This window comes from Cynocephalus volans, chromosome 17, assembly GCF_027409185.1.
Source record: "Cynocephalus volans isolate mCynVol1 chromosome 17, mCynVol1.pri, whole genome shotgun sequence".
Lineage (NCBI taxonomy): Eukaryota > Metazoa > Chordata > Mammalia > Dermoptera > Cynocephalidae > Cynocephalus > Cynocephalus volans.
Genome location: NC_084476.1, coordinates 15422297 through 15449077, shown reverse-complemented (window position 1 = coordinate 15449077; position 26781 = coordinate 15422297). Strand labels below are relative to the sequence as shown.

Here is a 26781-nt window from a genome sequence, read left to right as displayed (position 1 = left end):
TCCTTCCTTGGGAAATTAATGCTAAATTGGGGTTCTCTTCCTGCATTTCTGGCATCCACTTGGTTATCTTAAACAGACTTCTAAATTCTCTTCTAGTCTCATCTATGTATTTCTTCACCAAATCCTATGGTAGAATTCTATGCTATCTTCTTAAAGGAAGAAAATCTTCTCTGCATCTTCTTGAAAAGGTTTGCATACTTTGTTTTACAATGTAAATTTGTTATCTTGCTTTCTTTAAGGCAAGGTGAAGGCTCACCAATAAGTCTTTTGGAAAGAGCATAATCTAAGCCTGACTGTCCTTTTTACTAGTGAGCTTTCTATTACATTTTAAACAAAACCTATAAGATCTTTGTTCTTGTTTATGTCTGCATGCATAAGCTGTGTGTTATGTCTATATGTTAATGTCTGCTTGTGTAACCGTTTTATGTTCAAGGTACCAAATTGGCTTATAATTAATGTGCGCTCATTAAATAAATAAGTATACTTTTCAAGTTCATGTGACTTAAATCTTCTAAAGTTTTGATAAATATATTTTCAAAATTTGATTCAAACATTTTACCGAAATTTGTCTCTAGGTCAATATGTCTCCTTGTTATCTCAGCTCTGCCTCCTGGCCATGCTGGGAGAGACAATATCTTTTAGACATAGATAGTGAATACTGCCCTCTGCCTCTCTGGATTCCACATGGCTCCAAACACCATGTGGAAACCTGGGACCTAAAATGGCCAGTGAAAAGAAACTTATGCCAAATATTGCATAGGTCCTAGTTAGCATTAACTGATAAGGGTATAAATCTAATACACCAAGTTTTTGGCTGGGAAACCATAAATATGTATTTGATAAGTTTAGCTAAAACTCAACTGGGCTTTGCGAAATTTGCTCTGACAAATGGACGCCTATTTACTAATATGAATGTATAAAAATGTTCTTATCAGCACACGTTGCTGACTGGGTTTACTAGTCAAACAGGATTACTAAAGGTCTTTTCACTTAACTGCTCTTAACACAAAATTGTAAAAGGTTTTCTTTGTCCCTTAGATAACTGGTTTAAAAAAACTTATTTCATGATAAGTTCTTGTGTTCTCTGCCTTTTGAAACCCTTTGTCACTTTGGTTTTATTTTTTGTAGTAATTTGTGATCTGATTCAACTAAATGTTTTAAGCCTTTTTGTTATTTAACAAGGCTTTCCAACACAAAATTCTAAAAGTTTAAAATAACTTTGAGGAATTCCAAGGGCCCTGGAGTTTCTCAAAGGATATATAAAAGATGTATCAAAACTAATTGGCTTATTTAAGAAATTAGACTACATGGGAAAGCATTGTCAGTACTGAAGGTGTTATGGATATGTGTTCCAAAATCATGTAAGGTTCCTAAATATCTGTGTCTTGATATAAATGCTACCAGTCATAATCTTGGTTTAATTATAATTTTAAAATGTTATGTCTTCAAATATTTCATGAAAAAACTCTGATAGGTACAGTTTTCTGACAAACTTTGAGTTCATAGCTTTAAACTGAAGTTCCAAAATTCTAATGAAGAAACTGATGGGTTTGTGAAATTGTTCACAAAGGTCAAAACAACAAAAGTTAATCAGTAAATTAATTTTTAAAAATTATGGGTTTTTACAATTTCCTTATTTTGAAACACTGCTGGTTCTCCTAATGTTTTTCCAAATGTAAGAAAACTCTCTCTCTCTTAAGCTATCTATAACTAACAACAGTTTGGTAAAATGTCATTTAAAACAGAGATAAAAACATTTGTTTTCTCCCTATTTGATCCCCCCCCAAATTTAATAACTTTAAGTAGGCTTATAATTATTATGGCAATGTGGCTATTTTTATAAGTTCAATGAAAATTAACACTCTCTCTCATTATAACAGGATATAATTTAAAACTTTGGATATAAGATAGCATGTCTCCTTTCCAAGTTGCTGATCTCTTTTTTATGCTGCCATAAATTTGGCCAAACTGCTGCTTCATCCTGCTGTTCATCTTTCCCCCCAATGTGGGACAAAACACAACCTGGGAAACAGCATTCCCAGCCACGTGGGACAGATCATTGAAAGAAAGTGAGCTGAGATGCTTCTTTCAGTCACCACCTGGGAAAGAGCCTTCCCAACACTGAGAGATTTATGCAACAAAAAATAAGACCTTTTCAATCTAGATATTGATCATCTATGCTTTTATGAGGAATGCCTTGATCATAAGGGGGAAATAATGTCTTCTCTACAAAAGCAGTTCTCTAAATTTTCCTGGCCTTAAAGAGGCTGTTTGTAACTTGGATGAGACATCCTGTTCTTAAACAAAAGACTTGTAATTGATCAAATTTTACATAAGACTAGATGCTCTGAAAACAATAATGTCCTGGACAGATGAACTAATAATAACAAACTCCCCGAACTCAGAATCAACTGTTACATGGAGCAGAATCCCTTTCTGGAGTTTCAACAATTGGTAATTACACCCAATTCACAGCACCTGGAGTGATGCTGCTGTAGCCACCCTGAGAGACGATGACATCACCGGTCCTCACCTGAAGTAAATTAAAAGGACTTGCCATGCTAAATGATAATAACTTTGCTTTAACAAAATGCTTTTTTGTCTTAACTATGCCAACCTGATCCATAGCTTTTGCTTTTCCTTTTAAATAAATAAAACGCGGGAGATGTGGAATATACTAAAAAGCATATGTACTTCGCAGGGCCTGGTTTTCCAAAGCCTTGCAGTTTCAAATATTGACCTTGCGGAGGACTGGAAATTTCCCTCAGGCTGTAAGTCTCTGTTGCAAGATAAGAATTGTGGCACAGCAGGTTGCTGGCTCAAAGACAGACTAGTTACTGATTGTTATGTAAAGATACTGAACTGATATTGCTATAGGAAGAATGTTTGCTAAGATCAAACTGTTGTTGATAGGATCACTTAATTGCCTTACTGGAATGTCATCTGGCTTGTTTTGCTGAAAGTTACCAGCCTATATTGTTAAACTATAACTCCACCTTTGTTCTCTTCCTGTAACTTCCTGGTCTGGAAAATAAATGTAGGAAGAGAACCCCAATTCAGCGTTAATTTCCCAAGGAAGGGATGCCTCTCTCTTGAGGGTCCCAAAGGGAGATTAACCACTTTGGGGCCTCTCGCTGCTCAGTAGAGAGGGGGACTTTGAGTAATCCTTTGCATCTCCATCACCCAGGGGAAGTGGGGTGACAAATCCATGGGGAGTGAAGCAACACAAAGCAACATCCTCCTACCAGACAGCCACCAAAAAAAAAAAAAAGGTTATGAACAGATTCATATTGTCTTTAAATTCTATTTTTCCACAAACTTTTTGAAGTACCCTCATACATGTAGTGGAAGGAGAAGAAAGAAGGGAGCAGGAGATACATTTCAAGTAATAATGCCAGAGAATTTTTCAAAATTAAATTATTTTAAATAAATTATTTAAATTATTCACATTTAAATTAATTATTGGTATAGTTGGATTTACATCTACCATGCAGGACTACAAAACCACAGATCACCATGTAGACAAATACCAAAACACTACACATATCATATCCAAACTGCAGAAAACCAGAGACAAAGGAAAGATCTTAAAAATACCAAAGGGAAAAAATAACCACCTATGGAGGATCAAAGATAAGAAGTACCCTGGCCTTCTCATCTGAAACCATGCAAACAAAAAGAGAGTGAAATGAAATATTTAAAGTGTTAGGAAAAATACCCCATCTACCTAGAATTCTGTATCCAGGGAAAATTATCTCTCAAAAATGAAAGAGAAATACAGTCTTAGACAAACAAAAACTGAAGGAATTTGTTGCCGGTAGATTTGTCTTGTAAGAAATGTTAAAAGAAGTTTTTCAGAGAGAAGAAAATTCATATAGGTCAGAGAGTCAGATCTACATGAAGAAAGAGTTAGAGAAGAAATAATTGAAGATAAAATAAAATGTTTATTTTTCTTATTACTAATTGATCTGATAGATAATTGTTTGTTCAACGTAATAATAGCAACAGTGTATGGGGTGGGTGATTACAGCTTAGGGATGAGTAAAGTGAATGACAGCAATGTTATAACAAATGGGTGGGGGAGTTGGGAATACTCTGTTATAAAATACTTGCACTATATGTGAAGTGGTATAGTATTATTTGAAAATGGACTTATCTGGATATACACATTGCAAACTTTAGGATAATGACTCATTTTTTTTTTTTTTTTTTGTCCTTTTCGTGACCGGCACTCAGCCAGTGAATGCACCGGCCAGTCCTATATAGGATCCGAACCCGCGGCGGGAGCGTTGCAGCGCTCCCAGCACCGCACTCTACCAAGTGCGCCACGGGCTCGGCCCGATAATGACTCATTTTTAAAAAATGAAGTAAAATCAATATGTGAAAAGAAGAGAAAATGAAATCCTTAAAATGTTCTGTAAAAACAAGAAAGGACAGAAAAAGAGAAGAAAAAAAAGAAACAAAGAACAAGTGCTATGAATAGAAAGCAATTACAAACATTGTAGATATAAATCCAACTATACCAATAATTTAAATATATTAATTAAGTGACAGACTGAGACACATCTATGTGGTATTTACAAGAAACCCACTTTAAACATAAAAACACAGATAGATAAAAAGAGATGGAAAAAGATATACCAAGTTAACACTAACTGAAAGAAAGTTGAAGTAGTTATATTAATTTCAGACAAAGCAGACTATAGAACAAGAAAAATTATCAGGGATACGGGTGGATAACAATGATAAAGGGGTCAGTTCTCCAAGGAGACATAACAATCCTTAACATGTATGTACCTAAAAAAAGTCAAAATATTTGATGCAAAACTGATAGAACTACACAGAAAAATAGATAAATCTATTATTACAGTTGGAGACTTCAACACCCCTCTATCAGTAATTGACAGATCCAGAAGGCAGAAAATTGCTAAGGATACAGTTGAACTAAACCACCATCAATCAACTGGAATCAAATTGACATGTATAAAATGCTTCATTCAACAAGAGCAGATTATACTCATAATTCTTCTCAATTTACATGGAGCATTCATCAAGATAGATAGAAAGGTTTTATAGCCTACATCCTAGGCTATAAAACACACCTTAATAAATTTAAATAGATAGAAATTATGCAAAATATACTTTCAGACCATAATAGAATTAAACTAAAGATCAGTAGCAAAAAGATAGTTGGAAAGTCCTAAAATATTTGGAGAGTAAACAGCACATGTCTAAACAACATATGGATCAGAAAAGAAGTCTCCAGAGAAATTAGAAAATATTTTGAACTAAATGAAAATTAGAATAGAACTTATCTTAGATGGTTAGAGTACAGCCTTATAAGACCAAGGCCACTGGTTCAAATCCCAGTACAGGCCAACCACCCCCCAAAATAAAATAAAATAAAATAAATAATCTAAGCTTCCATTTTAGGAAACTAGGAAAAGAAGATCAGATTAAATCCAAAGTAAGGAAAAGGAAAGAAATAATAAAAGTTAGAACATGAATCAATAAAACTAAAAGCAGGAAATCAGTAGAGAGAATCAATGAAACCAAAAGCTGGTTCTTTGAAAAGATCAAAAAATCCATAAACCTCTAGACAAGCTAACTAAGAAAAAAGATTACTAGATTACTGATTAGTAATTACAAATTACTAATATCAGAAATGAAATAGGGATCATCACTACTGATCCCATGAAAATTAAAATGATAATAAAAGAATATTATGAGTAAGTCTATGCCCACAAATTTGATAACTTAGATAAAATGGACCAATTCCTTGAAAGACACAATTTACCAAAACTCACACAAGGAAAAACAGATAATCTGAATAGGCATATATCTAGTAAGGAAATTGGAAGAATAATTAATAACCTCACAAAAAAGAAAGCACCAGGCCCAGATAAGTTCACTGGTGAATTCTACCAAACATTTAAGGAAGAAATTATACTAATTCTCTACAATCACTTCCAGAATATAGAAGCAAATGGAACACTTTCTAACTTATTCTATGAGGCCAGCATTACCCTAATACTAAAACCAGATGATATTGCCAGAAAGGAAAACTAAATACCAATATCTCTCACAAACACAGATGCAAAAATCCTCAACAAAATATCAGCAAATCAAATCCAACAACATATAAAAAGAATTATTTTCCGTGACCAATGAGATTTATTCCAGATATGCAAGGCTGCTTTAACATTCAAAAATCAATAAATATAAACTATCACATCAAGAGGCTAAAGCAGAAAAATCATATGATCACATTAATAGATGTAGGGAAAGCATTTGACAAAAATCTAACACCCATTCGTGGTTTAAAAAGCTTCCAGCAAACTGGGAAGAGAGAGGAACTTCCTCAACTTGATAAAGAATATTTACAAAAACCCTACAGCTGACACCATACTTAATAGTGAGAAACTAGATGATTTTCCTCCTAGGATCAGGAACAAAACAAGGATCTCCCCCTTACCACTTTTGTTTAACATTGTGTGGGAAGTCCTAGCAAATGCAGTAGGACAAGGAGGAGGAAATGAAAGGTATACAGAGTGTGAAGGGAGATATAAAACTGTCTTTGTTCTCAGATGACATGATTGTCTATGTAGAAAATCCCAATGACTTAAAGAAACCCTTCACCTAATAAGTGACTATAGTAAGGTTGCAGGAAACAAGGTTATTATACAAAAGTTAATTGGTTTCCTATATATTAGCAATGAATACTTGGAATTTGAAATTAAAAACATAACACCATTTATATTAGAACCAAAGTAAAATAAATTAAAATAAAATATTTAGGTATAAATCTAACAGAATATGTACAAGGTAGATATGTGGAGAACTCTAAAACTTGGATGAGTGAAATAAAAGAAGATCTAAATAAACAGAGAGATATTTCATGTTTATAGACAGGAAGATCAATATTGTGAAGATGTCAGTTCTTCCCACCTCAATCTATGGTTTCAATACAATCCCAATTAAAATCTCTAGGTTTCTCTTTCTTTTTTTTTTTTTTAAAGATGACTGGTAAGGAGATCCAAACTCATGGCCTTGGTGTTATCAGCACCACACTCTCCCAAGTGAGCCACGGGCCAGCCCTAAAATCTCTAGGTTTCAGTACAATCCAAATTAAAAATTATTTTGTAGATATTGACAAACTGATTGTAAAATTTGTGTGGAAAGACAAAAGACCAGAATAGCCAAGACAGTACTGGGAACAAAGTTAGAGGAATGACACTACCCAACTTCAAAATTTACTATAAAGCTACAGTAATCAAAACAGCATGGTATTAGTGAAAGAATAGATAATTAGACCAATGGATAAGAGAGCCCAGATAGACCCCACGAATATAGTCAACTGACCTTTGAAAAAGGAGCAAACACAATTTAATACAGGGAAGATAGTCTTTTCAACAAACTGTGCTGGAACAATCAGTCATCAGTATGAAAAAATATATAATAAAATAAAATAAAGAATGTAGACATAGACCTTACACTTTTCACAAAAATTAACTCACAGTGCATCATGGACCTAAATGTAAAATACAAAACTATAAAACATCTAGATTACATAAGACCAAATCTAGATGACCTTGGATTTGGCTATGAAATTTTAGAAACAACACCAAAGGCAATATTTGTGAGAGAAAAAATTGACAAGTTGGATTTTATTAAAGCCAAAAATTTCTGCTCTGAGAAAGGCATTGTTAAAAAAATGAAGAAATAAGCCATCGACTGGGAGAAAATATTTGCAAAACATATGTCTCACAAAGAACTTGTCTCCAAAATATTCAAAGAATTCTAAAAACTCAACAATAAGAAAACTAACAATCCAATTAAAAAAATGGACATAGATCTGAACAGACACCTTGCCACAGAAGACATACAGATGCATGAAAAGACTCAGAGTGGAATTTGAATTCAGGGAATTGCAGATTGAAACAATGAGGTGCCACTATACACTTATTAGAATGGCTGAATCCAAAAACAGACTATGTTAAGTTCTGATGAAGATGTGGACCAACAGGAACTCTCTCTCATTCATTATCAGTGGGAATACAAAACGGTACAGTCACTTTGGAAGACAGTTTGGCAGTGTCTTACAAAACTAAACATAGTCCTACCATATGTATTATCCAAGGTTCTCCAGAGAGACAGAACTAATAGGATATCTATCTAGACATGTCTATACAGATATATGAGAAGGGATTTCCCAGGGGAATTGGCTCATGTAATCGTGGAGTCTGAGAAGTCCCACAACAGGCCATCTGCAAAATGGAAACCCTGGGATGCCAGTAGCATGGCTCAGTCCAAGTTTGAAAGCCTCGAAACTAGGGAAGCTGATGGTGTAACTCTCAGTCCAAGGCCAAAGGCCTGAGAACCCAGGTGGGTGGTGGGAGCAGGTACTAATATGTCCTGGAGTCAAAGGCTGGTAAGCCTGTTGTTTTGATGTCCAAGGGCAAGAGAAGAAGAGTGTCCCAGCTCCAGGCGAGACAGAGAGGAAATCACCTTCCCTTTATCCTTTTGTCTTTGTGGGCCCTCAGCCGAGTGACAGTGCCACCCACACTGAGGGCAGATCTTCACTGCTCGGTCCGCCAACTCCCATGCCAATCTCCTCTGGAAACACCCTCCCAGACCCAACCAGAAATTATGCTGTACCAGTTTTCTAGGTATTCCTTAATCCAGTCAAGTTCACACCACCTAAAATTAACCATCATGTCACATGATCCAACAATCACACACCTGGGTATTTGCCCCATTGTGTTGAAAAACCTGTGTCCACATAAAACCTGCACATGAATGCTCACAGCAGTTTTGTTTATGATTGCCAAAAACTGCAAGCAACCAAAATGTCCTTCAATAAGTGAGTAGAACAAACTGTGGCATATCCACTCGATAGACTATCATTCAGAGACAAAGAGAAATGAGCTATCGAGTCATAAAAAGACACAGAGGAATTTAAATGCAGATGACTTAAGTGAAAGAAGCCAGTCTGAAAAGTCTACACACTGTGTGATTCCAACTACGTGAAATTCTGGAAAAGGTAAAACTGTAGTGAGTAGAAAGATCAGTAGTTGCCAGGGGGTCAGGGGCAGGGATGAACAGTGGAGCACAGGAAATTTTTAGGGCAGTGACACTATTCTGTATGACACTGTAAGACTGGACACATGACATTATGCATTTGTCACAACCCAGAGAACTGTACGACACAGAGTGAGCCTTAATGTAAACTACAGACTTCAGTCAATAATAACATACAAATATTTGGTCATTAATTGTAAAAAGCGTGCCACAATAATGAAAGATGGAATTGTAGGGGAAACTGCATATGGAAATGGGGAGTTGATGAGAATTCTCTGCACTATCTGCTCAGTTTTTCTGTAAATCTGTGCTCTAAAAAAATAGTCTATTAATTTTTTAAAAATGCTTGTAGAGCACCTGGCCTGTGCTAGGTGCTTGATTCGCATCCGTCACTGGCAGGCCCGTTAGGAGGCAGCCTCTGAAGAAGACTGCATCGGGAGGTCTGGCTCTTGTCCAAGCACTGCCATGTACTAGCTGCCACCATGTACTAGGAGGTGGCCCCTAACCTGTCTCATCCTCATTTCCTCAACTCTAAATTGGAGATAATAGAGATTCCTTTCTTCGGGGTGGTTGGGAGCATTCAGTGACCTGCTGTGACAGTGAAGCATGTGCAAACATGACACTGACTTGCAAGGCTGGAGGAGAAACAGAGGAGAGGTGGTTGGGGAGGAGCCCTCAGAGCTAGACAGCTCCCCTGGATGTGTTCCTCGTCGTTAATGTTACCCTGGGCTAAGACCAGGGGCCACACCATCTTACCAAACCCAGCTCTGCCCTATTCTTGGGACTGGCACGGTGCTTACATCTTCTCGTGCTGTGACAGTTGTCACTGCATGAGGCAGCCCAGGACTGAGACTCAGGGCCCAGATCCTGCTCTGCCCTGACTGCCTGCGTGCGCTGTCTCTTGGCCCCTCTGAGCCTTGGTTTCCTCCTCTGTAAATGGGGCTGCAGTAACAGGACCGAGCTCGTCAGCAGTGTGTGCATGCTGCGTGTGGACAAGAGGCTTTGGAAACCGTTTTGTAATCTGTAAAGTGTACACCCGTGTCAGGAATGATGATGGTGCTAGAAAAAAGAAAAAGAGCTACTGTTTGGTGCAGACATGTACTTCCTTACTAAATCCTGACAACAACTGCAGGGGGATGTCATCCACCCCGTCTTAAAGGGCACTGAGTCTCCCAGAGAGCAGTGCCTTTTCAAGGGTCCCCCGGCAGGAGGTGGCAGGTACCGAAGCCCAAACTTCTGACTCAGTTGCCCGGGCTTTTCCCCCAGTGCTGAATCCTGCATCTGCCATTCCTGCAAGCTCTGGAGAGAGTGTACGAGAAAAGGGGAGGCTGACATAAAAAAATCACTCGGCTCTTCTTCCTTTTGTCCATTTTGGGGGTGGGGGCAGAAATGGGCAGAGATCCTGCTCTGCCCACCCTCGAGGTGCCTGAGGGTGAGGAAGGATGGGCTTGCCCGACAGAGGGGCAGTGGTGTGAAGGCACACCCGATGGCCCCCGTGGGGGGACAGCTACATGAAACACGGTGCACTTAGCAGGCCTTGAAGATCCACGTCTGGGAGAGGGGGAGGCCAAGCTGGCATTTCTGTTGGCTCACTTGCTTCTATTAAAAATCATTCTGACACTGACTGTTTTGTAAGCGTGTAGGGCGCACATCCAGAGAGGCCCATCTGACTGCGAGCTAATTTCAAGGCTGAAGAGCATCGTCTGTGCCAGACACCTTGAGGGAGGCGCCATGTGAGACCGGCCCGGCTCTCCACGGCCTCCTGTGTTTCGGAGGGGAGGGCAACCATGTATATGTATAAGGGAGGCTTTGCTAAACGGTCCAAGGAAAACTACTTTTAAATATTTCAGTACTTCGTTAACCAGGAACTTTTCAGTTGGGGCTGATGAAAGTATAGGCGTCAGAAGATTTGCATAAGTCGACTGAGGGAATTTGGCGAGAGATGGTAATAAGCTCAGACACCCACAGGATCAGCTGGTTGGCAGGGGCTGACCCCGGGTGCATGCGACATGTTTGCAGAGCACCTCCTGTGTGCCAGGCGCAGCACTAAGCTTCATGAAGGCAGAAACAGCTGTTTGTGGGGTCAGTCTAATGTAAGGGGCAGATGCTACCCACTCATTCCACAGTATGTAACGAGCACTGTGACCGGGATGAGATGAGAGGGGGACAAGCCGAGGGCCTGAGTGGTGTGTGTGGGGGGAGGGGGCTTCTGGCAGAGGCAAGGGCTCCTCCGAGGTGGCCGGCCACTCTGGCTGGAGTGAGTGAGAGGGAGGTTAGTGGTGGGAGTGGTGGCTGCAGAGGGGACAGGGGTCCAGGTGCTCTCCCCTAGAGCTGAGCCATGAGACCAGCGACTGCAGCAGTTGGTGGTCAGCTCTGAGTTGAAAGAAGATTCTGAGGGAGGCTGGGGTCCTCCACAGCCAGCCAAAACCAGTGTGACAGGGGCTAGGTGGGTGTGGTGGGAGTTGGTCGGGGCCTGCGAACTTGGCTTCCCTCCACGTGGGCCCAAGGCAGCCAGCGCTGCAGTCCCCACTGCCGTCCGCAGCCTCACAGCACCCGGCCCCTGTCTCCACACTCTTTGAGTTAGACATGTGGGTTCCTCTTCCCGGCCACACGACCCACCAGCATGGTGGAAGACCAACGGGCGACGACAGGACGAAGAGGGCCCTCACTCTGCTGGGTACTGACGGAGAGTCTGTTGCCAGTGTGTCCCATCCCTCTCACTGAGCTGCGCCAGGCCCTTCCTCCCGTCTCTGTCCCCAGCACCTGCAGAGCTCCTGGCGGGAGGAAGTGATCACAACGGGTGATGGGCCCCATTGGCTGGGCATGTGCCAGGGGCAGACCCTGCTCAGAGCGCTTCCATGCTTTGTTTTACTTCAACCACAGCCTTGTTGCCAGTACTGTCTCCACTTCACAGACAGGGAACGTGGAGCTTGGAGCAAGTCAGGTAACTTGCTTAAGGCCACATAGCTGGCAAGTTAGCAGGCCCTGATTCGAAGCCAGATTTGCCCATGGCTTTGGATATATTCCCAGTCTAACTAACCAAGGCAACCCCAGGAAGGGGGATATGTAGCTGAGGAGTTCATCGAGCAGTGGAAGAAACGCTTCCTATTTTGTTCAGAGTTTGCAGCACATATCAGACACTAACCACGCCATTCTTAGATTCCCCTCTCCAAGCAAGGTGTGTGTGTGTGGGGGGGTGCTGTCTGTGTGCTCTCATGGGAAGGGGTGGGTGGGGAAGACCTCCTGATCCATTTTCTTTTTCTTTGCAATCATGTTTCCCTTGGTTACTGAGAAGGACCTTTAACTCATATCTCAAACAGCAAAGCATTTGGATGCGATGGGAACAAAGGTTCAGAAGCCCCCAGATGTGGGTCTCGTGCTAGATGGATGAGACGCCCAGGTGCTGGGCTCAAATGTTCCCTTTGCAAGCGAAACGTTTGTCTCTTGTAGCTGACACCAGCGACATCACCTTTTATTGCCTCATCTTGATGCTGCTCTTGTCTGTCACCACAGAGACCTGAAATTCCACTCTGGAAAGAGTTGAGGGCAAAGTCCCCATGATAAGAAGGACTCGTAAGTGCAATTTACATGAACCAACTGCATCTTCATTGACAAATTTGTTTCTTCATTTGATTCTGGGCAACGAGAGGGCTATGACACCCCAGTTTTGTTGCTAACCCCCTCATTTAGATTTCTGTGTTCTGCCAGAAATGCTAGAATTGGAAATTAAAATCCTTAATTTCTTTTAAAAAATGACAATTACATTGGCGTGCTGGAGAGTGTGAGACTGCATATTACTAAATCCCATCAAGCACCAGAACAGTCATTGACATTCTAACAGAGAGGAAGGCAAGCCTGTCAGGGAACGATGAATACAGGACGCAGATGAGGGATCCTTTCAGGGGGTGAGGCAGGGAACAGGCTGGTGTTGGGGGAGAGCCACGTGTCAGGTGTAGGTTATGGTCAAGCCCTAGCTTTTGTTTTGGGAGGCGAGTTTATGGATGTTTATTCCATTATTACAAACAGCTAATCTACTAAAAAGCTAACTAAACAAAAGCAGGCTATGCATGGACCACAGTGGAGGTGCCTCATGAACCAGGGGTGAGAGTAACGTGCATGCTTTTCTCACTAGTTTGGATTCCTTTCCTCACCGATCTTTTTAAGCACCATTTTCTCCTTCTCCGTTTCCATAGCAAGGTCTCACACAGGTTATCTTTGTCCATGAAGGTCTAAAGCATGAGGGATCCTTCTAACCCCTGTGGTGAGCACTGTCTCATTTGGGCAGAAGGAAGGTTGGGGCCGGCTGCAGGCAGGGGGGAGAGGCATTAGCACTTTGTCACAGCTGGTGCTGGGTAGGGGTGATGACCTTATCCACATGGGTTGGTGTTTTGTATAAGTACCACGCGCTAACCGATTGCGCCACTGGAGCTCCCATGGGTTGGTGTTTTACCTGGGCATTTAGGGGAGGGGAGGGAGACCCTGCCAAGGAGACCACCTCTATTATAAGCCATGGTTTCATATCCAGAACTCCCTGCTTTGAGGACGCGGGCGTCTTTTATTTTGGCTTTTGTCCATTCATCAATCACTCCCTGGCCATTGGGTGAGTTGCTTTTGCAGTTCTAGGCCATCTGCTAGGCTCTGGATTGGGGACAGCATCCTGGGCCAGGAGGCAGGACACACAGTTGGTGCCTTTTCTGGGTCACACACCATGCTGAGTACCTGTATGTGTTGTCTCTAGACCCTCACAGCACGCCTCCTTTGCTGCTTCTCCCACGACAGCTCTGATCACACCCTGTTACAATTGTCAGCTGTGCGTTGTACGCATTTGTGTGACTGAGACACCGGGTATAATGGAAAGGACAATGGGCTCTGAAGTCAGACTGGTCTCGGTTCAAATCCCAGGGTCCCCACTGTAATTGATGCTCAGCATGTCTGTTTAACTTCACATCTTTAAGCCTCCAATTTCTCATCCATTGGGTGGAAATAACAACTCCTACCTCAGAGGAGTATGTGAAAATTAAATGAGATAATTCATAACAAGCATTTTTTCTTCTGCACAGAGTGAATGTATGGTAAATGGTCTCTATTTTTTTTTTTCTTAGTAGGATAGCATCTGTAAAAAAATTTATCTTTATATCCCCACATGGACCAATATCCAGTAAAATGTGCATTACCTGTGTGTTGAATGAATGAATGAATGAGTGAATGAATGGGTGCACACTCTTTGAGATTGACAGCCCTGTCCTACCGCTCTTCACAGACTTCTTGTCAACCCCACAGCAGCTCTGGGGTAGAGCTGAGGGGTAGAGCTGTCCCTTCAGCAGGGCACCCACACTTCTCTCCAGGACTTAACTGGAACCGAGGGCCTGAGAATCCCCTGGCTCTGCATGGAGGGAAGGAAGGAAAACTCTCTGTTCTTTCTGTTGTCACTTGCCAAAAGACAGAACCACCACTCAACCACGAATCTCTTCTTTTGCTATCCAATAGCTTCCTGAATGTTCCCATGAAGGTGGCTAGCTCCAGATGCTCCTTTGCCTTGAGAACCAGGGATGTCAGAGCAGCCTGAGAGGTGGCAAGAACTGGGCCCCAGCTGGCACTGGTGACAAGACAGCTGTGGCCCCTGGGACCATGAGCACAGAGAGACTTCCTACTCCTGGCTTTAGTGCCCAGACCCACTTCTAAGACCCCCAGAGCCTGTTATTTCCTTTTGGGAGTGATGGAAACAGGAGTATAAACTCAAGGATGAAGGAAGGGGAGACAGCAGCCTGGACAAGGCATGGGCCCCCGCTCCCATGACGTCCTCCCGCAGGCCCCGTATTGCGTGAGCTGACCTTGTGCCTCCCTGACGCTGCTGTCCCCTCTATCTCCTGCCACTCACGTGAACAAGCACTGCTTGGTGTGGCCCTGGATTGGAGACAGCACCGTGGGCCAGGAGGCCGGGGGCTTGAGTTCAAATCTTGCCACTGTTACTCACTGGCTATAAGATTTTAGACAAGTTGTGTTTGCCCTTGGAAAACTTCATGATTCTCCTCCATACAATGGGATACTATTACCCACCTCGAAGGCCTGCTGTGGGAATTAGCCGTGATATATGCACATACGTGGTAAGCTCAAAATTGCCGCTACCACTAACGATGGCTGCTCCCCGTGTTCAGGGGCTGGGGTACGGTGAAGGGCCCAGCAGATGCCAGCCCTGGCCTCGCTCGTCGGTATGTGCTAAAAATAAGGATTTCTCTTATGTCCTTAGCTTGGTCAGCAGAGTAGAGAGACCCCGGCAGACCCCAGCAACCTCACCGGAGCCTGTATTGTGGACAGCCCCTGTGGATTCGCTTACAGGGAGTAATTTAACAGGCAAACAAAACATGAAAAGCTACTCAGAATTAACAATGGGCCAGATGGTAATGCGAGTTTGAAGCAATAAAACATGATAAATAGCTTCCTGCTGCTACTCCTGATCAATTTCAATATTTAATAATTCCACGGCCACCCCCACCCCCTCATCTGGCCCCCTCCACGGGATCCCGTGATGACTCCCCACATTCAGCTCACAGAGCAAACACTTCTTCACTTTCTGAAGGCGTCAGCAGAAAGTGCTGCTGCTCGATTGTCACATGAGCACTCTCTGTCCTCAAAATGATAATTAATCTGCCTACTTCTCCCGAAGATGCCCCATCTCACGCCTCTCCTGGTTGCCAGGGAAGGCTGTAACGGAGCTGCCAACTGCAGAGATGCAATAGAAGCCCTCACCTTGTCGACTCAGTGACTACCGGTGTTCCTGGGAGTTTGCTTTTTGAATTAAAGAAAGGGGAGTGAGAGAGACCTCCGTGGTCACCTCACTCCAGGACAAATGAGTAGGAGAAGCTATCTGGAAGGGGAGCTGAGGTGGGTTTATGTTTGAGCCTTAGCCACCAGCCATGTCTCTGAGCTTCACTCAGTTTTCTCCTCTGTGCAATAGAGATAATCATACCAGAGGAATCCTAGCCAGTGCTGCACATGCAAAGTGCTTGGCATATACGAAACAGCCAACTACTGGTAGCTGGTAGCATCATTACCAAACACTAAGCCAAGCAGCAAATGATGCCTGAGCTCCGGCGCACTGCAGGAAGGACCTGCCATGTCTCTGTGGTGGGACTGTTTCCAGCCCACATGGGTGGGGGACAGATCTTCCAGGGGAGCAGCAGCTATGAGGCAGACCAGCCCTGGGATTGTCCCCAAGTGGTGTCCACTGATGAGATTAACTGCCTTGCACTGTCAGCGATGACTCCAAATGCTTTTGTATCCACTGCTACGTGAGATCTCAGGGCAACCCTGAGAACGGGTGCTATTGGTCCACTTCATAGATAAAGACATTAGGAGGTGAAATGACTTTTCAGGCTGACATTGGTAGGAAATGGCATAGGCAACTCTAATCTGGACCTCCCAACCTCTGACTTCATGTCCTCTCCATCAGATTAAGCAGCAGGCTGCTCCTCGAGGCACCCCTCCTCTGCACGTCCCTTTCACAGGGGTGGGGATTAGGGGGGCAGCCGAGCAGAGGGGAAGCGTGTGCACCGGGTGCTGGCGGCTTGCAGTGACTGTGTGATCTTGGGGGCCTGAGTTGAGGTTCGCTCATCTGCGAAATGAGACTCATAGTGCCTACTGCACTGGTTCACGGGGACATTTAATGAGGGAATATGCACGAAAGGACTTCGCAGTTTTGCGATGAGCTGTACAAATGTCAGTTATGGTTATCACAGCTTTTTAGAAAAACACCTTCTGTGAGGAGAAAGGTCAGAAACTTATCCGCCCAAAGGTGGATTCTTCTAACGGAATCCTTCATCACCTAACTTAGAAGGTCAAGATCAAATTCTTTTGTGCGGCATTCAAGGCTTTGGCAGATCCTGCAACCCCACTCTACCTCTTCTCCCTTCCCTTGTTGCTCCAGCCCATTTGAGCTACTTGGGGTGGCCTGAGCTCAACAGCCTCCTGCATGCGTCCATGCCGAGGCCGGGAAACACCCCTTCTGGGGTGTCTGTCCCAACACTTATCCCACACGTCCTTCTCCAAGAAGTCTTCCCTGGCCCTCTTGATGAGCAGCTCCTGCGCTGGGTTTCCCTCCATCCTAGCCCGCGCCGCATCACACTAGCATTTTCTCATCTGCCTCCCAACTCTACAGTGAGCTCCTTCAGGGCAAGCACCAAGAGCTATTCCCTCCAGTCTATCCAAGACCCGGCCCAGCAGATGCTCAGTAAATATGTGCTGAGGGACGAATGGGTGAACGAATAACTGAGCATCCCTGCTGTAGATGGAGTCAAAGCCTTAGGCAAAGGCAAGGAATGCTAATGGTGGAATTAGAATTTGGGTGTGCACAGCCTTGGGAGCTGAAAGAGCCCCAGAATTTAATTTCAGCTCAATCCCTGGAACGATGTGATGTCTAGAGTTGATAGGATCCTCTTCCTCCTTCCCCCACCTACAACCTTAACCAGAAGCAGCAGAAAATGCACTGCCCGTGCTTGCCGGGACCCCCACCAGGAGGCAGTCACCAGGTACCTGAGTCCCGCTGGTCCTGGGTCATGGAGTTCCACCTCCTTGTGATATCAATGTAGAGAATGTCCACTGCCGCCATGGACAAGCTGCTGCTGCTGAGCTTGCAGTTCCTGCCAAAGATGGGAAGGGAGAGGTGTTACTGCTGGACTGGCACCTGCCTCCATGCCTGTTATAGACTGAATGTTTATTTCTCCCAGAATTCATAGGTGGAAATCCTAACCCCCAATGTGATGGTATTAGGAGGTGGGGCCTTTGGGAGGTGATCAAGCCATGAAGGTGGAGCATTCATGAATGGGATTAGTGCCCTTATCAGATGAGACATGACAGAGCTTGCTTCCTTTCTCTGCTCTCTGCTGGGTGAGGATACAAGGAGAAGGCAGCTGTCTGCAAACCAGGAAGCGGGCTCTCCCCAAACATCAGACCTATGGGCACCTGGATCTTGGACTTCCCAGCCTCCAGAACTGTGAGAAATACATGTGTGTTGTTTAAGCCACCCAGTCTATGGTATTTTTGTTAGACCAGCCCTAACCGACAAAGACAATGTCTTTGCTTGGGCTGTGTTCCTTGTTGGAATGCCCTCCCTTCCCAAAGCTGGAACTGCTAAAGGGTTTATGGCTGGGAATGTGGGAGAAAAGTTGTCCAGAAGGCTAAGTTGAGGTTAGATCCCATGGGTTCCTGTAAGTTCAGCCGTTTGTTTGAATAGAGGTCTAATGGGTTGGAAAGAGGCAGCACCTTAGGACAGCAAGTCTTCAGTTGAATCCTGGCTCAGCTACTAAGAAGCTGCATGGCTCTGGTTAAACTATTTTACTGTCCTGAGCCTCAGTTTCCTCACCTATAAAACAGGTGGTCTTTATTACAAGCCACTGCGTATCAGCCTGACCTTACCCAGCAATGTAGATCCCTGACTGCTCCAAAAAGGAAATAAGAACTCCACATTTCAAAAACACACCCTATGAGGACATCTTCATCTTCCTATTGATTAGTCTGTGGGAGGAGGAAGAAAAGCTGGGCCTGTGGTACTGCCCTTTCCTGCCAGCATCCAGACTGCTGATGATGTTACGCTCAGATGACCCAATGATGACAGTACATCACCGGCACAGGCTGAGCCATCACAGTTGTCCAGAAGCAATTCCCTACTGGAAGTGTTCACCAGATGAGTCCCCAAGGCCAAATCTACAGACAGGGCTTCTGCACTTCACCCATCTTAATCTGTCACCCGAAAGTTTTACATAAGCCTGGAATCACTCACAGTAAGCCCAAGATTTATAGTGCAGAATGGCACAGGCTGGGTGCACACCTCTTTGTGTGGGCTGAGACAGCATTGTTGGGGAGGCCCCTTGAAGCTCATCCCCGACTTTGGGGGATTCAGCTGGAAAAGACAGGAAGGAGGGGGCAGGCCTCTGAGCTCTGGATATTCCTTTTGCTTAGGTGCCGCCAGGCCACAGAAACCAGGTTTTCACAGTTTGACCTCAGCCAGGGTACTCCCTGTCCAAGACATGGAGGGGTGCTTACAATTCTCCCCATCTCTCTTTTTTTTTTCATCTGGAAGTGTGGGGATGCACTCTGGTAAATGAAAAAGAGCATGATTTGGGCATCAGATCAGTATTGAAATCCTGACTGCTGCTTTTTCTAGCTGTGTGACCATGGGCAATTGACTGTAGCCTTCTGTGCCTTTATTTTCTGTTCTCTAAAATGAACATAATAATACCCGCCCACATGATTGTTAAGGTAGCAAGTGTGTGCCAAGGACCTGGCACGGTGCCTGGCATGTGGTAGGCCCACTGTGATTGTTAGTTCCCTTCCTGATCTGTCTCTGCCTTTCCATTTTTCTCTTTCAGAGTTAGAACCATCTCGGCCTTGGAAGCTGCCTGAGGCTGACCTTTCAGGGAGTGACCCTACCCATTCTGGAGAAATGGCGTACACTGGTCAGAGTGTCTGGGTACAAGGGCTCAGGCTCTCTGTTCAGACTAGAGGCAGCTCTTGGCTTATCCGGGTGCACTACCCTCCTGAACAGGATCATGCTGGGAGGTGAGTCCCCAGGTAGTCTGGATCTGCCCTGGGAGTCCTGAAAGCTAGACCTCTGGGCCAGCTGTCAGGTTGGCAGAACTACATTCAATGCTGCTTTCAACTTTTCAAACGTATCCACCTCCATTGCCCCAGCTAATGACAAAGTGGTTCTGTGATTTCCCATTTGTCATTATGCCTTGTGTGAATAGCTCCCTTAGGAACAGGACAGGGAGGTGATTGGCAAGCAGGGTCTGGGCATTCAGAGCCCCCTCTCCAAGCCCATGCACACCCCTAGTGATGGTGCCAGGAGTGTGCCCAGCACGGCGCCAGATGAGGCTGGTGCTCCTGGTACACGGGCGCACTTGCTTGCCCTCCCTCCCTTCTCCCTTCCTTTCTTCCCTCCCCTATTTCCCAGGCCATTAATTCACATCCTGCTTCCTCCTGGGCTCCTTCAATCACAAGTCACTGTGGCAGACTTCAAAGCACATCAGTGCACAGTTATTGAGCCCTAGTAACAACATGTCAGTGGACGCAGAGCTTTTTACATCACCTGTCACCAAGATGGCTATCTCTATTGGGTTCTGCTGGGGACATTGTTCCAGTCTCTCCCAAGGTATTCGAACAACCTGCACTGCTAATTTCCAAAGCTTCATTAGGAACGGCCACAGGTTTTCTCTAATTATCATATCAGTGTCCTTTGGACCACCTGCTAACCCACAGGACGGCAGTGCAGCTTGGTTTGCTCTGTGGGTTAATGGAGTATAAAAAGGGAAACCACACTGACCAGTGGTATATAGTTATTTTCTTCTGACAAGTAGAAAATAGAAGTGTCAAACCTTTAGCAGCAGCTGTAATTTACCAAGAGAATTCTCCATTTATCCCCTTTCAAGGTAACTCATCCTCCCTAGCGATGCCTGCAAATACTGTTGGTTGCAACATCTGCTAGCTGGACTGAGAGGGAGGGATCTGCACTGGCTGCAGTGGACAGGAAATGCTTCAAAAGAATTTTGATTCTGTAGGCATTTCTTGGGCACCATCTGTATGCCAGGCCCTTTCCTGCCCATTAGTTCTCTGAAACTTTATATCCACTCTATGAGGGAGGTATTCTTAGTCCTATTTCAATGAAGAGTAAGCTGAGGCTCAAGAGAAGGGACATGACTTGCCCAAGATCACACAGCTGGTCTCCACATCCAGATAGAGTAGTGAGTTTGGGAGTTGTGGGGAGGTGGCCCAGCCAAGGGCCACAGGAGGAACCCAGGAGCCAAGACACAAAGTCTCGGGCCAGGGACCAGTAGGACGGGAGCCTCTAGAGAGCTCCAGTTGGGAAGCTTTGGGATTGATGGCTGGGGGTAAAACAACCAGGGTCAGTTGGAGACAGGTTCTCCCAGGTTTATTGTCATGGTCACTAACATTCTCAATGGACTCAAACAGGAAATGGCTCCAACAGTCAAGACACCAGGACTTTGCAATGAATTTTTCACCCATCCATCCACCCAATACAGACTTTATTCTATGCCCACTAAGTGTAGGCAGTAAGCAATGCAGAGCTGAATGGGTCCTGGATACCACCCTCAGAGGATGTAAGTGATCAGAGTCTGGGGTCAAAATGTGAAGCCTTGGCAGCTCTTAGTCCTTAGAGAGCAGTTTCTCCTTATGCCCTGGGATGCAGTTCTTCAAATGACTAATGAATGGAAGGATAGATTATTCAGTGGAAGAGTAGTCCAAAAAATATGGTAACATGAGAAACCAAAAACGTTCTTAAGAAAGGATAAGCTAGAAATGTACATGGAAATAACAAGCTTTGGAGTCAAAGAAACATGGGTTTGAATCTTGACTCTGCTCTGTGTTTTGAGCAAGTCATGGAAGCTCTCTGCATCTCAATTTCCTTATTCGTATAGTGAGAATAAGGCCACTCACCATACAAGGCTCTTTCAAGCACTATCTCAGTGCCTGGCACACATGGGCAAGTGGCAGAAGAAGTTCCCATCCCTCCTGTACAATGTAGAACCAGTTTGAAGAAATGTGGCTTTTTTTGTTTGTTTTTGTTTTTGTTTTCAGAATCAAAGGAATTTGGGCCCATATGGTGGGAGAGAATCACAAATCATTCAAGTTCATTAGCAGCCCAAGTATAGAAGGATTTGAAATGATCGTCCCCATTTCCTCTTAACAACTACTGACATCTCATGGGAAATTTAGGAACCAACTTTTTCCACTCCACGAAATTCTATTTATGGAATTTCTTTTATGTTCATCCTTCTCTGTGCAGAAAAGAAGCTTGTTTTTCCTGGAGAGGTTTCTATAAGGTGAAAGCTAACAATTATCAACATTTATTAAAACACACACACATTATTTAAACATTCTGAGGGAAAAGGATACAATTCCAGTTTAAAATGCATGTATTTTTAACGGCCATCGATGTCCCCAGCATAGAATCTCACAATATTGCTGGAAAGGAATCATGATCGAAGGGGGAGATTTTCAAAGTCACTGAAGAGTAGTGACAGAGGGGGGAAGCAAAGCCCCTGACACTTCTATTCTAGAACATTCTAACACACCATGTTGCCTCTCAGAGAATAAAACCCCCCACAGCTACCCATTATGAAGCGTATTAATATCTTCTTACGATGGAAGGGAACGGAAGGAAAAAAGGAAAAGAGAGAAAACCATCCTTTAATTCAAAAGGTGACCCGAGATCAGAATCCACAAAGGGACGAGTAGGAATCTCAATGCAGAACAGCCCTGCACAAAGCAAAAGCTCAAGGTGCAAAGATGCTGCTACGTTTCCTAGAAATAAACCCAGTTTTTGCAAACTGTTTAATTCCCCAGCTGCCATAATAGAAGATGCAGCATATGCAAACTGATGTCAAATTCTGATGTAGGATGTATTTGGAGAAAGTGTCCTTAGTGACTTACACAGGATGCTCCCCAAATAAGTAATCCAATGGAAGGAGAATAGCAAAAAGGCATTTTCCTTAAAGAAAGCTGTCAAGCTGAAGATTCAATCAGGTAATTTCTATTTCTCAGAGAAAGAGAAGCCTCCACACCCCAGCAATTATTATAAAATTTTTTTGAAAAAGGAAAAAAGAAATGCTTAATTCATGATAATAGGTGCTATGATTATGTGTCTCCTGAGGAAATGACATAAAAAGCTGGTTAGATAGAGTTAAGTCTAGACAAGAGAACGATGGTTCATTACCTCTCATTTCTTGGTAAAAAAGCAAAACAGAATATGGCCAGACTGGCATTAGCATAATTCACTCCGAAAACTGCTGATCTATGCAGCACATTGTGAGAGATGGACACTGAAAATAAATTCAATCGAAATGTTTATTATTTTCTTCTTCCCTCTAGTTCTCTTCAAGGAATTTGGAAAGAAAGAGTGTGTAGCGCAAATGAAAGCCAAGTTCAACGGCTGCCATTTGCGTGGGAGCTCTGCAAGGAGTGTGTATCTCGCCAGTGAATATGTCTTTTTCCAAGTGTTCCTGAGAAGGGCACTTGGTTCAATTTAACATATGGCATAAATATCATTAATTCATAATGAAGCAAAATTCAAACCAAAGTGGAAAGGAGAGAGAGCAGAGTTGTTAAGAGAAAATGCATGCTGTTAAATTTAGCCAGCAAGACTGAACATACTCTGATATATCTAAAAGCAGAGAATATCATCTTTTACCATGAAGTTGCTGTTGGGATTTCTTGGTACATTTTAAAAGGAAAAATCTATTAGTGGTTGTGCAGTATTTTCTCCATTTCTTCCTGCATCCTTAATTGCTACAGACCTGTGTTAGGTGGGGAGGGAGGAAAGGAGAGGATCAATCACTGTCTGAGTCTGTCTGCTTAGGCTGCCTGTCCCCACCTGAAGACACCGTTGTCCATCGTCACGTTCACCCTTGCTCCCGCTAATGGTGTTCAGCTGCAGATTGGGAACGACGGCTGCAGGACCTAACAGTCTCTAACATCACAAAAATTGGTTTCTTATGCAAATGCCCTTAATTATAGTGAACAAAAGGATAGAAACTCATAAAGCCTATCACATAGAGACAGATTTGCAGCTGTATTTTTGACATCACCCAGTTCCAGTCTGCGAGCATTTTAGGAATCTTCTTCACTAGAACCACTCTCTGTTCTGTTTCCTTTTCAAGAGTGGGTATAAACACAGCAGTCCTCTTAACATGTATCTCCTTGCCCTCACACCAGAGGTCACCCACTCATGGTCACTATGGGCAGTCACACTTTGATTGAACCCACACAGTGTTTACAATTATTTTTTTGAATTGCCAACATTTATATATATATGTGCATTGAAATTCTATGTAAAAATCAGTATGTCCAGCTGCTCTTGAAAAATCACAAGCTCTGGTGATACTAAGCCCCTTTGGACAGGGCACGTGCTCTCCAGATTGCCACAACTCCACCCTCCACAACCTTTTCTCTCCAGCCAGTGGTGCTGCATTATGCTTCCTGGCTGCTCCTGTGGGCAACTGAGATCGTGATGCTTAAGGAACCCATCTTTTTTCAACTATCTCCCTTTCGCTCATGTTTTTTGTTTTGTATTGTTTTTTTGGCAGCTGGCTGGTAAGGGATCCGAACCCTTAACCTTGGTATTATAACATCACACTCAAACCAAGTGAGTTAACCGACCAGGCCTCTCTTACATTTTGATAGGATCTTATTAGGAGTAAAAAGGAAGCATTTCAGTTTCCACCACCTGCTTAGCCTGGATGATAAACCTTTTCTGACTTCCACACATGCAATCCACTTTCAGGCTCTCCCCACTGCTGGGACTGTGTGTTCCTCCCTTTCCTGCCTGGCAAACTCCCGCTTTACCAGTCCCAACCTTGCCTGCCCTTGTGGGCCTGCCTTGATTCCACCAAGCAGACGACGCATCCCCAATTCTGTACTTCCAGCTTCTGCACACAGCCACGCTGGGGAGACCTCAGCCACTGCTCTGTGACTCTGCCAAAGGACTGCATTTACTGATTTGTTCCTGTGTGCTATTAGACTGAGAGACCCTTAAGGGCAGGCAGGGTTCTGTTATTTATCTTTGACTGTCCTGTGGCTACCAGAAGCTCAGGAAGAGTTGTTAGGTTGACCGGATATAGTCCTTTCCAACACGAGGTGGAGACAGGACAGATCTCACAGGGCCAGTGTTCCCTGCGGCTCCCAAGGTGTTGTCCACATGAAGCCGAGCCACCCCTTCATTCTCTCTGTTCTTGAACTGAGGGTTCCGTGCAACAGTGCAAAGGGTGGGGAGGACCCGGAAAGTTCTTGCATTGATTCCAGAAGGACTGGGCCCCATGACATGCTGAGAGAAGCACCCCATCTTGCCCAACCTCATTTTTCTCTTGGGTCCCCGAATGCTTCCACAGTGCCTCAAGTACCCTCGTGACCTGTGGCCTCTGTCATTAAGCCATTTCCCTGTGTTCTAAAGACCAAGAATCACAAAGGGGCAGAGACTGCCTACTCATCTGTTCTCTTCCTCCTCTTTCTCATTATGATGGGACAGTGGTATGCACATTTAGAAAAACGCCTTTTCCCAGCTCCCCATGCAGATGGAAGTGGCCAATAAGATGAAAGAGGAAGTCATTGGATATAGCTTTTGGGAAAGCTTCTTAAAGGGATCTAATTCATCTGGTGGAAGCCTTTGCTCTTCCTCCCTTCTTCCATCTACCCACCTGGACCTCGACTCTGATGGCTGGATTTTGAGCAGCCACATTTCAGCAACCCTGAAGCTGGAAGCCATGCTTAGGATGAATGAGCAGAAAGACAGAAAGTGGGACATTGATCATATTGTGGAGTCATTAACCAGCCCTAGAACCCCCCATTGCCAAACTTCCTGTTATATGAAGAAAATTGCTCTCACTACTATACTAAGCCATTTGTAGATGGGTATTCTATTACCAAAAGTCAAGTGCAATTCCTAAATGAGTTAGAAGGTATCAAGTTAGGTAGTATTTTCAGGGCAAATAATAACGTGCCTGTTGACTTTTTTGTAAACTCCCACTGGCTAATGGAGACAAAGATCACAAGACTCCCATTTAACAAACAGCTCCCATGAACCGGGCACCAGTCTGGGTGCTTTATGATGTATTAACTCCCCACCTCATCCTGCAAAGCAGGAACAATGATTCCCATTTTTGCAGATGAGGGAATTGAGACTTAGAGAAGATAAGGGATTTGCCTAAAGGCACACAGCTACTAAGTAACATACTTGGCCTTGAAGCCAGACCTGCCTGACCCTGTGTGCTCTTTCCGCTGGGCTTTCCTTCCCCACCCCACCCCGCAAACTAACACAAAGCCCTTCTCAAAATCACCAGGCAAATACTACTTCAGGTTTACTGAAATGGCAAAAATTCCTGCCAATACTGCTGTTTACCAGCCTATCAGGAATGTCAGAAGGCTAGAGTTGGAATTTATAAAACTTATTTGGAGAAAAGCCTTTGACAAAATGGTTTCTGACTCAAGACTTCTAATTATTTGCCTTAGTGAATAAAATTGTGAAAAGTGTGACTTTGAGGTGTGAGGTAGAAATATTAAAACCAGTAATGAGAAAAACAACAGTAACACTGAGTGCTAGCAGAGGCTTTCTTTGAAAAGTACGTGCTACAATTAATTGCTAAGGAGGAATTCCCTGTTGTAGCCAATTCACATTTGTTGAAGGGATCTAGAGTCACTTGTTTGGCACATACTTAATGGGAACCTACTTTGTGCCAGACTTTGTGCAGGACACTTTTAATCTATAGCATAAATACATATGAGTGTGTGTGGGGGTGTGTATATACATATAAAAATATGATTTCACTTATAAGAAGAAACTAACATTTATTGTTCACTTGCCACATGCTAGATGTTTCTATGCAATCTTAGCTAATCTTACTTACACACACAATCATAGAGCATAGGTAGCTTCATCCCCATTTTATAGGATGAAGTCATTGAGGTCCGGGGATGGTCATTAACTTGCCCTAGGGTTACACAGCTAATAAGTGCTCCTGTATTGCCCCAAAGTGTCCCACAGGGAAGAGGCAAATTAACGAGTAATCTCAGGAAACTAAGTGGCAATTCCTTACTTTGCAGGCTGCAGCAAAAATACAATTTCTTTATTTTGTCTTTAAAATTCATGCAAATTTTGCATTATATTCTATAATGTGACCATGTTATTTTTATACA

At 43.6% G+C, this 26781-nt stretch overlaps 1 protein-coding gene across 3 annotated transcripts in view; it reads right to left on the bottom strand.

Annotated features, from left to right (window-relative positions):
• The window catches only part of TTLL11 (tubulin tyrosine ligase like 11), a 258789-nt gene that overhangs the window by 28144 nt on the left and 203864 nt on the right, over nucleotides 1-26781 (bottom strand). For all 3 annotated transcript variants that reach the window (XM_063081751.1, XM_063081753.1, XM_063081752.1), the window contains one exon: nucleotides 17611-17717. In XM_063081751.1, the coding sequence (XP_062937821.1) occupies nucleotides 17611-17717 (107 nt within the window). The remainder of the gene's footprint in view (nucleotides 1-17610; nucleotides 17718-26781) is intronic.